The 14,205-nt window shown below is 40.9% G+C and overlaps 1 protein-coding gene across 1 annotated transcript in view; it reads left to right on the forward strand.

Moving 5' to 3' along the window:
* The window catches only part of TMC1 (transmembrane channel like 1), a 125,451-nt gene that overhangs the window by 9,442 nt on the left and 101,804 nt on the right, over window positions 1-14,205 (forward strand). The window contains exon 4 of the mRNA XM_032595676.1: window positions 3,801-3,929. Within this exon, the coding sequence (XP_032451567.1) occupies window positions 3,801-3,929 (129 nt within the window). The remainder of the gene's footprint in view (window positions 1-3,800; window positions 3,930-14,205) is intronic.

A 14,205-nucleotide genomic window follows, 5' to 3' on the forward strand; every position in this document is an offset into this window, starting at 1 on the left:
GGTGATATCTCATTGTGGTTGTGATTTGCACTTCCATGATGATAGTGATGTTGAGCATCTTTTCACACGTCTGTTGGCCATCTGTATATCTATCTTCTTTGGAGAAACGTCTTTTCCATGTCTTCTGCCCATTTTTAAATTGGATTATTTGTTTTTTTGGTGTTGAGTTGTAGAAGTTCTTTAGATATTTTGGATACTCACCCTTTATCAGATTCTGTCATTTGCAAATATCTTCTCCATTGGGTAGGTTGTCTTTTAGTTTTGTTGATTGTTTCCTTTGCTGTGCAGACACTTTTCATATTGATGTAGTCTCAATAGTTGATTTCTGCTTTTGTTTCCCTTGCCTCAGAGACATATATAGAAAATGCTGCTACAGCTGATGTCAGAGAAATTACTACCTGTGCTCTCTTTTAGGTTTTTATGCTTTTAGGTCTCATATTCAAGTCCTTAATCCATTTTGAGTTTATTTTGTGTATGAAATAAGTAAATCATCCATTTTCATTCTTTTGCATGAAGCTGTCCGGTTTTCCCAATGTCGTTTGTTGAAGAGATTATCTTTTTCCCATTGCACATTCTTGCCTTACATGGATTTTGAATATTTATTAAATTTGGATTTGGTCTATGTCTACATGGAAACAAGTTTTTGAGTAATATTCAGCAAAACAGTCTCTTTTTTTTTCAATTGAAGTATAATTGACAGCCAATGTCACATTAGTTTCAGGTGTTCAACATAGTGATGTGACAAGCAAAACAATCCGTTTTACTAAAACATACATTTTCTTCCTGTGACAAATCAACACACATATTGTTATTCTGATTGGCAAATTAAGCAAACAAAAACTGTGAATATAGATGTAGTAAAAATGTCAGAGTTGCAACCACCATGAAATTTTATATAATAATCAAAAAAATAATTAAAACGAAAACAACCTACTGGCAATCAGAGTTGTATTTTAGAGTGTACTCTTACTGGTCTCTTACTATTCTTTTTAAAGTTAAAAAAAATATATTTGAGAGAGAGAGAGTGCGGGGGAGGGGCAGAGGGAGAGAGAGGGAACCTCCAGCAGACTCTATGCTCAGCACGGAGCCTGACACAGAGCTTGATCCCATGACCCCGGGATCATGACCAGAGTCATCAAGAGTCAGACACTCAACTGACTGACAATCAAGAGTCAGACACTCAACTGACTGAACCACCCGGGCACCCCAAATTACTATTCTAAGCAAAACATTTGAATTGGTCAAGAAACCCAACTGTCAACAGGAAGTGTTATTTTATTTTATTTTTTTTTTTCAACGTTTATTTATTTTTGTGACAGAGAGAGACAGAGCATGAACGGGGGAGGGGCAGAGAGAGAGGGAGACACAGAATCGGAAACAGGCTCCAGGCTCTGAGCCATCAGCCCAGAGCCTGACGCGGGGCTCGAACTCACGGACCGCGAGATCGTGACCTGGCTGAAGTCGGACGCTTAACTGACTGCGCCACCCAGGCGCCCCAGGAAGTGTTATTTTAGAAAGTTAATATGAGTTTTTATTTCAGTAATCATGACATGATTAAAAACTGGGTTGGTGGGAAAGAAAGGAGTGTGCACAGTCATTTTGTACCGTGGCCTGTAACGCTATGGCTGTGTCCCCCTCTCCCTCAGCTGGAACTTTCAAAAGCAGCTCTGCCATGGTCTTACTGTGTGTAGTCATGATGAGTATAGTCAACAGAAAAGTATGTTTCTCTTTACAATTTTTTTTTAATGTTTGTTTATTTTTGAGAGAGAGAAAGAGAGAGACAGCGCACAAGCGGGGGAGGGGCAGAGAGCGAGGGAGACACAGAACCCCAAGCAGGCTCCAGGCTCTCAGCTGTCTGCACAGAGCCCGATGGGGCTCGAACTCACAAACCTCAAGATCGTGACCTGAGCTGAAGTTGGATGCTTAACCGACTAAGCCACACAGACGCCCCTGTTACTTTTTTTTTTTAACATTTATTTATTTATTTATTTATTGAGAGAGAGAGAGACAGAGAGAGAGAGAAAGAGAATGCAAGCAGGGGAGGAGCAAAGAGAGAGGGTGACAGAGGATCCCAAGCAGGCTCTGTGCCAACAGCAGACAGCCCGATGCGGGGCTCAAACCCACAAACCACGAGATCGTGACCTGAGTCAAAGCTGGATACCTAACCCACTGAGCCACCCAGGTACCCCACAGCAAAGTATGTTTCTGACTAACACTGAGTCAGATTGCAATTTCTCTGTCAGGGTTTAGTTAGGAGAAAGAAACTTCTTCAGTTAATTGAACAGAAAGTATTTGATAAGAGAACTGTTGAGTAGGGATAAATAATTGTTGTCTAGGTTACTGGGAAGGTGAAAAGACAACACTCAGGTATCATGGTGACGACAAGTATATGAAGCAGCTACCTCTCCAAGGGCTACAGGAACAGAGAAGAGAGGTTGAAATTTAAACTTAAAAGCATAGAGGAGAGGGGTGGCCGAGTGGCTCGGTTGGCTAAGCGACTGACTTTTGATTCTGGCTCAGGCCATGATCCCAGGTTGTGGGATCGAGCCCCGAGACGGGCTCTGTGCTGAGCGAGGAGCCTGCTTGGGATTCTCTCTCTCTGCCCCTCCTCCCCCTCTCTCCCAAAATAAAGAAACCCAAGAAGCATAGAGGAAAGACGTATGGGGCTGAAACCATTGCAAAGGGGGTGATCCACCAGCGGTGCTGGTTTTCTACCGGGGTGGTGAGGAAGCTGGTTCTGTTAGTGTTGGGGAAATTGGCAAGCTGGATTCACCTGTAGCTGTGGGAGGACCCTTCAGCTAGCGGGGTGAAGAAGCATTACCAGGGAGGAAGTACCACCCCAGGAAGTGAACAGGAATCCCAAGTCCCTTCTGGGTATCTCTTATTGACAGCCTACTATTGAGGCAGCTGACAAAGCAGAAATGTGCCCTACAGAGCCCCAGCCCCAGCCTCCCAATATCCAGTATAGAAGGGGAGTCTGGAGCTGAAGGACAATAGCTCAATCAACGAAGCTATCTATAAAAAAAGTTGATCTTTACAAAATGGGGCATTACATTCCTCACCTTAAAATCCTGCTGCTCATGTTTAGATTGTTTTGATTTGTTTCGTTAGTTCTGGACCCTATGGCATTTTTGCAATCCGAGAAACACAGAAGAGAAAAGAAACATCTCATTTGCTCAGTGAGAAGCCAAGTTCCTTTGAAGGTCCCTTCAAAGGTTTCGTTTCTACCAAATAAACTTCAAGTGGAATTTTATCAACTGAAGTTTTGAATTTAATTAACAGATTAAGTTACCTTTGAGAAATAGATTTTTTTAATTTTTTCCTATTTCAATTTTTCTCTTTCTCTTGAGACATGGCTAACAAATTTGTAAGGGCACTTCAAAGACATCTTCCCCTCTCATTTACCATCCTTATCAAAAAGTAATGTTTCTCAATGAAATGTAGAATTGGTTGGGGAAAGGGTACAAGGGAACAAAGTAGAGAGGAAAATATCTTGATAGATCTGCAACTAATATTCCACAGGTCTTCTCGTCCTGAGAGTTATGTCCTGAGGCTATGGATGTAAAACTGTTTCAGGACTTCAGAAGGTAAACGCTATTATTTTAAAGTTGCAATAATTCCAGAAATCCCGCATCAGCGTTCAGATATCTGCAAGCTCTAAGGCTTGTAAATCTCAGCCTCCTCTATGTACAACCGAGTTGATATCCATTGACTGAGTATCCGAGAGCGTTCTTCTTTAAGTCTGGTAGTCAGGCAAAGCTTAACTCTATTAAGGTTTCTTTCTTTTCTATCTTTTAAAGGGAAGAAGAAGAAGAAATTGATGAGGAGGAATTGGAAAGACTGAAGGCAGAGTTAGATGAGAAAAGACAAATGATTGCTACTGTCAAATGCAAGCCTTGGAAAATGGAGAAGAAAATTGAAGTTCTCAAGTACGATGCCTCTTTTCATAATTAGAAACACTGTCCTTGATTATTGATCTCCCAACTCCTCTATTACCTATGTTTTGTACATAGTGCTATATATAATATATCATATATATAAAATATTCATTATTATATATAACGTTCATGGTCATATACACATATACAACATATTATATATGTTACATGTCATGTATGTGAACATATCATATATCATATACATGGGCATATAGGCATATATATGTATATATATATATATATATATCATCATTAGGCTGGGCTAATGATTATCAATTTTAAAAAATTATGAGCAAATTCATTGTTTGGAGTCTTATAACCTCTGGTCACTTTTAGCCATTTGTTCATGAGAATTTCTTTAATGTAATGCATTCATTACTTTCTCTCTGAAAGAGATAATATATTTGAATTTTACAAGTCTGTGTGACTGGCAGATTCTTGTTTCTCTGCAGGGTCCCAGCCTCAGGTGACATAATCATGTGACAGCTCTCTTTAAAGCACAGGGAAGATATTAAACCAACAGAAGAGTAAATAGGATTCCAATTAAGGATTATGCTAATAGCTATTCCATGGCGACATGTCAGTGACCCAATTTCACTCTTACGTTGAACGTTGACGGGGGTAACAAACACACTCGGGGCGCCCGGATTTACAAACTTCCTATATGAAAAGGCAAATGATTATCTCTTTCTGGGGGATGGAAGCATCTTCGCTTCTGATCACTTCTGAGGATCACGCTATATTTCCTTGCCACGGTTGTTGGGGAGACGAGGCATGAATAAAAGGGAATGTGTCGGTGATAACAGCCATGTTTATATCTTTCAGTGGTGCTACCGATTGCATTTTTCCATAGAACCATTTTTGTAAGTAGTGGTAAATTTCCAAAGCTGTCTCTCCACCAGGCTATTTAACTAATAATGTTAAATATTATAGAGGAGAATATTATTGTCTCTGGTGATGAGAGAAAGAATTGAAATAGCTACCAGGATAATTCTCTTCTAATCTTAGCTTTGTAAATGAGCATGTGTTATTTGAGGACACTGCTTAGACTTCTGGGGCCTCATATCCAAAATAAAACAAGAAATTCTCCATCTATTCTGTGAAGTGGGAACCTAGCCATCGTTTGTAATGGCATTGTTTTGTTTGCGGATAAAGTTTTCCAAGTTCCAAACAGTGGTTTTCCCAGCAAACTTCTATAACACTGCACAGTCGTAGGCTGGGAACTCTATGTGCATGTGCTTGTACCCACCAGCCCTGAATGAAAGCAAAGGCAAGCAGGGTTCCTGGTTCCCTGGAGCTAGTAACACGTGTGCGTGCGTGTACGCATTCGACGTGGTGATAATGACGCTAAATGATAGATTTAAAAATATCCTTGCTTGGCAAAACAGGAGTTTGGCAACCACTTTACGTTGCTTCCAAAATATCGTTTGAAATACGATTGGCCATAAAATGCCCAAAACTGGAAACCACAAGTAACTGTATGTAGAAAGTTGTAAAATTGGAAAGCAGTGATATTGTGAACTTTCAAAGCGTGGTGTGAAATTGGGTAAGAATGCCGAAGAGCGTATCTTCCCTTTCCACCTGCAGAAAGTGTAGAAATACCCCCACCCTCCCTGGTCTGTCTCTCCCATGCCAGGCAATGGAGTAGGAATGGGCTTCTGATTTGAGTTTGAATCTCAGACCTTCACTTCATAGCTGTGCAAATTTGAATGAATTGTTTAGCTCTCCGACATTCAGGTTCCTTATGAAATTATGCTAATTTACCGGGTTAGTGGAATCATAAAGTGGGATAATTTACATAAAACACTTAGCACGCTGCCAGAACATAGCACGTAGCTGGGAAGCACAAGTTGTAATTATTATTTCACCTCAGGACAGAGTCAATGTTGCCTGGTCCCCTGCAGCATGTCAGGAGAGACAGAGTGAGTGTGAGACACGGCAGGGCTAGGTGGAGGCACACCTGGTCAGGGATAACCTTAGCCACCTTGGGGGATGGTGACACATTGGTAGCAGTCTAGATGGGTAACTGATTTTGACGTTCCAGTGAAGAATAGAGCCTCTTGACAATTTGGCAGAATCCAGGGCCAGGCCACTTTCAGATCTTCCAAATGGACCCAGGGTAATCCTGTGGCAGATTTTAGGACCTGGGGCCTTGAACTGAGTCCAGGAATTAACCCATTTTGCGAAGTGGAGAGATGGGGCTTGGGATGGCCCTAATGCTAGGGCAGAGGTTGAAAATGAGTCTGCAGCTCAGTCTAGATCTTAGGTTTTAGATCTGAGTGTTAGGTTTTTATTTGGCCCATATGCTTTTTTTTTCTTTTTATTCTTTTTTTTTGTTCTTTTTATTCATATATCTATAACATAAAATTGACCATTTTAACCATTTTGGGGTGTATTTTGTTTTAAATTATTTTTTAAATGTTTATTTATGTTTGAGAGAGAGAGAGAGAGACAGAGCGTGAGCAGGGGAGGGGCAGAGAGAGGGAGACACAGAATCCTAAGCAGGCTCCAGGCTCTGAGCTGTGAGCACAGAGCATGACGTGGTGCTCGAACTCACAAACTGTGAGATCATGACCTGAGATGAAGTCGGACGCTCAACCGACTGAGCCACCCAGGCGCCCCTGGGGTGTATTTTTTAACAACATTTTTCTTTGTTGTCAAATGTTAAAAAGTAGGAGATTTCACACTAAAAAAAATCCACATGTCCAGCTCCTGCTGGACAAGTGGAGCATCTGGTCCCACATTCTTACATGAAAATAGCAGCTGGGGCTCAGTGATAGTTGCACTTCGGAACAGGGAATTCAGTCTTCAGTGCGCACAATTCTCGATCCACATCAGTTGGTCACGCTATTTGGTTAAACCCTCTACGCATTCCGGTCTGCTGCCTCCTACCCGTGCAGCCAGGGAGCGAGTTAGGCATGTTACCAAGGCAGTGATTCAGAACATCAAGTTCAAAGCCAGCTTGCAGAATGGAAGCACAGATTTAGGCCCAGAGAAGAAGAAACTATGGCTTCTCACCTGTCAGTAACGCTCACTGTCTTACAACGATTCTCCATGGCCAGAAGTCAGTCCTGCTTTGTAGCTTGGCAGTTCTCTGCACAGCTGGTACCAGTGGTCATGGTCAGCCTGATCCTCTTGGTTTCAGCCTCTGGGATGAAGCTGTTGGCACTACTGTGGCCAGCCGGTCTCCCTTTGTGGGTTTTTGAATGTTGTATTGAGCTTCTCCCGCATGGATCTCAATCGCATTGTTAGGACAAGCGGTGAATACTTGATAGTGTGGAGAGATAAAGGTTTCTCTGCCCCAATGCCACTGAAACATGGCGGTCAGGGAGCTTTTCTCGCACCCTTTATTTCTTTCAGGGACTTCTGACTCTGAGAATGCATTTCTGAGGACCGTGTTATTCCCAGAATTTGCCTCCAGTCATCAATCCTTGCTAACTACATGGAGACCAAGATACTAGTCTCAGTATAACTGGAGCAGATATTTTGATCACAGGTTTGGATTTATGTCGGGATTCCAAGGCTTTCCATCTGGCTCTGGACTCTGATGAGCTTGTGAAACTTCTAAAACAGATTCTATGGAGGATCAGGCTTTCAAGATGTGTTTTAGAGTAAACTTCAGGAACGGTAACTTATTGTTCTGAGGATGCCTTGGGAGGTGGCGCTCGGGGAGTCCCACATTCTGAAAGAATATCTATCGCTAGCAAGGTAAGCATCCTCAGAGCTGAGGACCCAACTACAGTTAAAAGAAGCAGTTAATACATAGGCAAGAAGCTCTAAAAATGGGTTGTTAATCCCTAATGACTCTCAAACATGGCTCAGGAATCGGAGCTCAGCATTTTGAAGGCAGCAGTACTGGCTTTTTAGGACTGAAGAGAGGTCACATCCTTTCCACCATCACTGTGGAACAGTGTTTTGCAATGTGGTTTCAATGTGTTTCACACAGTCAGGTAGCCTTAAACCTATCAACTAATAATCTCTAGGTGGAGGGGACAGGTGTGTCTGGCCCAGACCAGGCTATGTGTGTTTTAATTTTCTACTCTGAAAGTCAAGGATTGAGGGCCACTGTCTTTCGATTCTGAGAAACAGAAAACCTCAGAAGCAGAACATCTTACCTTACTCTAAACTATTTATTGAATGGGTGAGAATATGTTGGCAGACAGGGAAGGGGAAATAGTGGTATGTTTTCCAACTATTTGAAAGTCAGTTCCTATTTTTTTTAATTTAATTTTTTATTTTTTTAGAATTTACATCCAAATTAGTTAGCATATAGTGCAACAGTAATTTCAGGAGTAGATTCCTTAGTGCCTCTTACCCGTTTAGCCCATCCCCCCTCCCACAATCGCTCCAGTAACCCTCCGTTTGTTCTCCATATTTATGAGTCTCTTCTGTTTTGTCCCCCTCAATGTTTTATATTATTTTGCTTCCCTTCCCTTATGTTCATCTGGTTTGTCTCTTAAAGTCCTCATATGAGTAAAGTCATATGATATTTGTCTTTCTCTGTCTTTCTCTTCACTTAGCATAATACCCTCCAGTTCCATGCACGTAGTTGCAAATGGCAAGATTTCATTCTTTTTGATTGCCGAGTAATACTCCACTGTATATATATGTATATACCACATCTTCTTTATCCATTCATCCATCGATGGACATTTGGGCTCTTTCCATACTTTGGCTATTGTGGATAGTGTTGCAGTCAACATTGGGGTGCATGTCTCCCTTCGAAACAGCACACCTGTATCCCGTGGATAAATGCCTAGTAGTGCAATTGCTGGGTCGTAGGGTAGTTCTATTTTTAGTATTTTTAGAAACCTCCATACTATTTTCCAGAGTGGCTGCACCAGCTTGCATTCCCATCAGTTCCTATTCTTATTAATGAACTAAAAACATAGGATTTTAGGCATATCTATTTTGAAGTTATTAATGGGTTTCACTTAGAAGTTGGTTAACTAGGGGCGCCTGGGTGGCTCGGTCGGTTGAGCATCCGACTTTGGCTCAAGTCATGATCTCACGGTTTGTGGGTTCGAGCCCCGTGTCAGGCTCTGTGCTGACATCTCAGGGCCTGGAGCCTGCTTCGGAGTCTGTGTCTCCCTCTCTCTCTGCTCCTCCCCTGCGTACACTCTGTTTCTCTCTCAAAAATAAATAAAGATTAAAAAAAAATAAAAAATAAAAAAAAAAGAAGTGGGTTAACTAGATCTTTCCTCCTTGTTATAGGTGGCTACACTGATCTGAGAGCAACCATCACAGGTGAAATAAAACACCTGGGTGGAAAATAACCATCTACTTATTACTCATCCTGAAACCTAAAACCTAACTGTACCACAACTTTCTACATGGTAGATTTAAAGCTTGCATGACTAATCCTGATGAAGCAATCACTTTATTTTGTTATAGTAGGGTAGTTTTGGGATTGAAAATAAGAGACACGGACTCCGAGCTGAGCTCTACCTCTGACTTCATCTCTCTGAGTCTCCTGTATTTATTTGTAAAATGAAGGGATTGGATTGTGGCCCATGGTTTGCAAATTAATGTTAAGTTAAGGCGGTTTGGTGAAATCCCTTCAGGGCAAGGGAGGCAGAGGTAAGAAGGGGGGCTGCTTGGCCAACAGCACCAGCTTCGAGCAGAGACCTATGACTTCTTTCTTCTTCAGAATGTACTTGTGTCTAAAGCACCCATTTGAAGAAAAAATGCTTCTGTGCCTATTAACATAAGAAATCATTAAAAACCCTCACTTAGCTGGATATTTAAAGGAGCTTATTTTGGGGACGGAGCAGTTCTAACATTTCATGAGTCTACCAAGTAAGATATGGGAGTAGTCCAATATACTTTTGCAAGGAAATGGTTCTTGGGTAGAAGCCATTTCAAATGCACTTATTTTGATAACAAGCATGTTTATTTAGCTCTTATACTGACTGTTCTAATTTCTTAGCTGTGTGGCACCCTGATCCAGTGTTTCTGGGAGTTGTCCATTGGCCGACTTGGCCTAGTGATTTATTAATGAAACATTCAATAAAGCCGAAAGGAATCCTTACTATTTCATTTGCATTTAAACATGTGCTTGAAACTGGCAGATTGTCATTAAGGTAACATTCTTCCTTACTCAATCTTCCTTCACAATCCTGTATTCTTTTTTGTTTGTATCGTTTTTGATTTTATTGAATTTTCTTGGTTGAGGGAACTAATATATTTCTAGGGCAGTAAGAATAGACTGGGGTTGATTTTCTCTGCTGGAACTATCTGGGAAAATAGCCCCCTGGCTTTCATCCCTTTCTCTCAAGTTTCCTTGGAGCTTGAGATTTTTATAGGTAAGAACCATGATTTCTCCTTCAGTTCACAAAGGCCTTTCCTTCATCTGTCATTGAGAAGGAATGAGGGATTCCACACAAGAGGACCTTTAATCACATGTACACACCCACTAACACACCCTTCAGCCATTTGGGATTCTTTTTAGTCAATAGCTCAACCAAAGCATCAACTTTCAGTTCTTGTACATTACAGGTATCTGAAGTATATTGATTTTCTCATCCAAAGAATAGAGACTACTGGAAGTCAGTATGGCTGAATTTTGCTGATCAAAATGTAACATTGACATTCAATTTTTCTATTATTTAATCAGGGCCTAGTAGGTATCAAGCGCTATGCTGTGACTTTGGGCAATTTTCTTAACTTCTGGAACTTAGTGTTTTCTCACTTATAAATGGGGATAAAAAGTAATAGTACTTCATAGAATTATTAGGAGGATTAAATCAGTTAAGATCTAAAGCACTTAGAGTGGTGCCTGGCATGTAGGAATTGTTTTATATGTGTTAGCTATTATTATTTTACTGTCATAATGCCATTTATTTCTCTCAACCATGTATCATTACTTTGGTTTTGTGTATAAGGAAACCAGCACTCTGAGAGATAAGTAACTGTTTATGTTCAGACAACTATTAAGTGGTAGAACTATGATTCGGACTTGTGTAGAACTTACTTTGATGAGATGGAGGTCTTTAACTACACTACTACGCAAGCTTGACCACTGGCCATAGGACTGAAAGACCAAACTAACATGCTCAACTCACATGGTCTATTAAGTCAAGTTAAAGTATAGTGATAAGCAAGAGCAAAGAGGTGGCATAAATGGACATGCCAAGCAAGGAATGGCAATAGAGTGGTGGAGGCCACAGGATCACATTTCTTGAATCTTGGGGTTCACGATGCTCACATGCCCTACTGATGTTCACCATCCTGCTGGCAGTGTCATTAAGAAGGCTGAGGTCCCAAAGGCCCCCACAGAATGAAGATGACTCAGGCCAATGATAGGCATTTGCTCAATCAGAATGACACAGAGCAAGTACACTTAACGATAGTAGTACCTTGTCAATTAGCCTGTTGAAGTGCCACAAGTGGTAGCTGCTTTTCTTGAGTGGAACACACACGAGGAGAACGGAAACATATTGGACGACACCAATGGGTGGTCGACTTAGTGGTGACAGATATCAGTCCCAAAGCGACAGGATCATAACTTGGTCTTTCCATCCGCTTCTAACTTTAATATTCTTATTTGTTCAGCAGTTTTGTCTTTCCTTGTCAGGTATTACACATTCCTAACTTACTTGCTATCTGTTTTGGAACACATCGTATAAATTATGCCTGTGTGTCACATGCTACAAGTTTATTTAAAGTGTATTTATTAGCTACACTTAACACCTCTTATGTGCCAAGCCAGGTATGTCATTTGCAGGATCTGGTGCAAAATGAAAATGTAAGGCCTTTTGTTAAAAAAATAATTAAGAATGTCAATTATTAAGAATTTCAAGGGGCAACTGGGTGGCTCCGGTTAAGCATCCGACTCTCGGTTTCAGCATCTGACTTTTGGTTTCAGCTCAGGTCATGACGTCATGGTTTGTGGAATCGAGCCCCACGTCAGGCTCTGTGCTGACAGAGTGGAGCCTACTTAGGATTCTCTCTCTCCTTCCATCTCTGCTCTTCCCCTGCTTACTCTCTCTCTCTCTCTCTCAAAATAAATAAATAAACATGAAAAAAAAAGAATTTCAAGACACCTATGGCAGAGCATTAAAGTAGGCACTGGGCTCATCTATGGTTCTGCATGAGGACAGTCACAGTACACCAAATTTACTCTGCCCATGAGTTTCACCTGAATATTATGAGCCAAGAGCTTTCTTGTGACCTATGCGTAATATTTCTGATGAGTTCCATTCATTATAATAGCATAATTCAATGCTCTCAAAAAACACAGCAAACTCACGTAACAGAACCCAAGTCTATATTAATCCAAAGACAGTGTTCACGCATTATTGCCAAGGTGTTCTTTTTAAATTTTGTTTTTTAACATTTATTTATTTTTGAGAGACAGAGAGAGACAGAGCATGAACAGGGGAGGGGGAGAGAGAGAGAGAGAGAGAGGAAGACACAGAATCCGAAGCAGGCTCCAGGCTCTGAGCTGTTTGTTAGCACAGAGCCCGACGTGGGGCTCGAGCTCACGAACCGTGAGCCCATGACCTGAACCGGAGTCGGACGTTCAACCGACTGAGCCACCCAGGCATCCCTGGGGTGTTCTTTTGAAACACCACTTGGAACATGTTAGCCCCACGTTCAAGGCCTTCTGTATCTCCCCAGTAATTAACAAAGTTTACAAGCTTTTGCTTAGCAAATCAGTGAGCTCTACAATCTGGATTCACACTCTGAAGTCCAGCTTCTCTTCCAAATCATTACGTACTGATGACAATGACCATGAGGGTTTGAAGGTGGACAATACTATCTTTAATTTTTTTTTTTTTTTTTGTCTACTACATATCAGGTTCTGTGCTAGGAGATGCTGCACACATTAATTCTTTTAATCCTCATGAGCACTTTGAAAACAGAATGTTATACCCATTTTACAGACAGGCAAGCTAAGATTGACAAAGGTAAAGTAGCCTCACACAGCTAGTAACTGTCAAGGTGAAAATTAAATCCAGATTTCTCCATCCCCAAAACCTCATGTGTTCTCTATTGTGCCACATCACTTCTCATTTGAACCATGTTTTCCAGGAAGATGACTTTAATTTTCTGTAGACATTCTGGGTACATTTTCCCACTGTACTCGAGTCTCCTGTCCACTTCTCTGCTATTCTTCTTCCTATGCTTCTTCCAGTTATATATAATTTGTGAATTATCATCTCTCCTCTGAGGTCCTTTCTCTGTCCACTGCTACAGAAGTAGAACTCAGGAAGACTCTATTATTCATTTGACTCTGCTGTTAGGCTGTGTTGCATTACAGTTTAAAAATTGTACAAAAATCTCCTTCTCTTCAAAACAGACTGTGAGCTCTTTAGTTCTGCAGAGTCTAGCATAATGCTCTGTACGTCAGAAACATTGAATTACTGTCTCCTGTGTGGGTGACGGTATTAACAATCATTTCTTTAGTTGTTGGACACTCATTCTCAAGGCAAGAGAATCATTAACATGATGGAGCCTTTTAAGGTCTGTATGAATGTGTGAATAAAAGGCAAGAATGTGCTGGTAAAAAGCCTTGATTTGTACCTTTTGCCAATTTCCATGGTATAAACACTCCCATTACGATCCATTTCAACTAACAGTTTAAGAACCAGTTTACAGAATCCCTGAAAATGTAACAATCAGTAGCCAAGTCAATTCCAGCACCTCATAGGGGGATCTAAGAATGCCCTTTGATTAAGTTTGTGTTAGAGGAATCTCAATCTGGAACAACAGAAAGCAGAGGCTAAAGAAAGAACTGTTTGTTATGATATAACATATTTCCTTTATTTAATTGGTAACCAACAATGAAATGCTTGAATTAGAGCTGCCTGTGAGAAAAGCAGGCATTAAGGACTTAACTTCAGAACTCCAGATAAAGGTCCAAAGTGCACTGATAACCTCTTATTCTAGTTTCTATTTCAACACCCTGCTAAATGTCTTTCATTTTGTATTCTAGAATTTCTTCCCAAATCTGTGAGCATGACCAAGAGTTTCAATCTTTCTCCCTTTACCTTCTCCTATTCTGCTCTTCTCTCACTCTCTCTGTTATTGAAGTATAGTTAACATACAGTGTTACATTAGTTTCAGGTGTACAATATGATTCAACACTTCTGTATATCTCTCAGTGCTCAACATGTTTAACTGTGCTCTTAATCCCCATCACCTATTTCACCCATGCCCCACCCACTGCCCCTCTGGCAACCACCAGTTTGTTCTCTGTATTTAAGAGTCTGATTTTATCTCTTTTTTTCTTTTCTCTCCTTTTAAAATTCATCTTAAAGAG

This window comes from Lynx canadensis, chromosome D4, assembly GCF_007474595.2.
Source record: "Lynx canadensis isolate LIC74 chromosome D4, mLynCan4.pri.v2, whole genome shotgun sequence".
Taxonomy (NCBI): Eukaryota; Metazoa; Chordata; class Mammalia; order Carnivora; family Felidae; genus Lynx; species Lynx canadensis.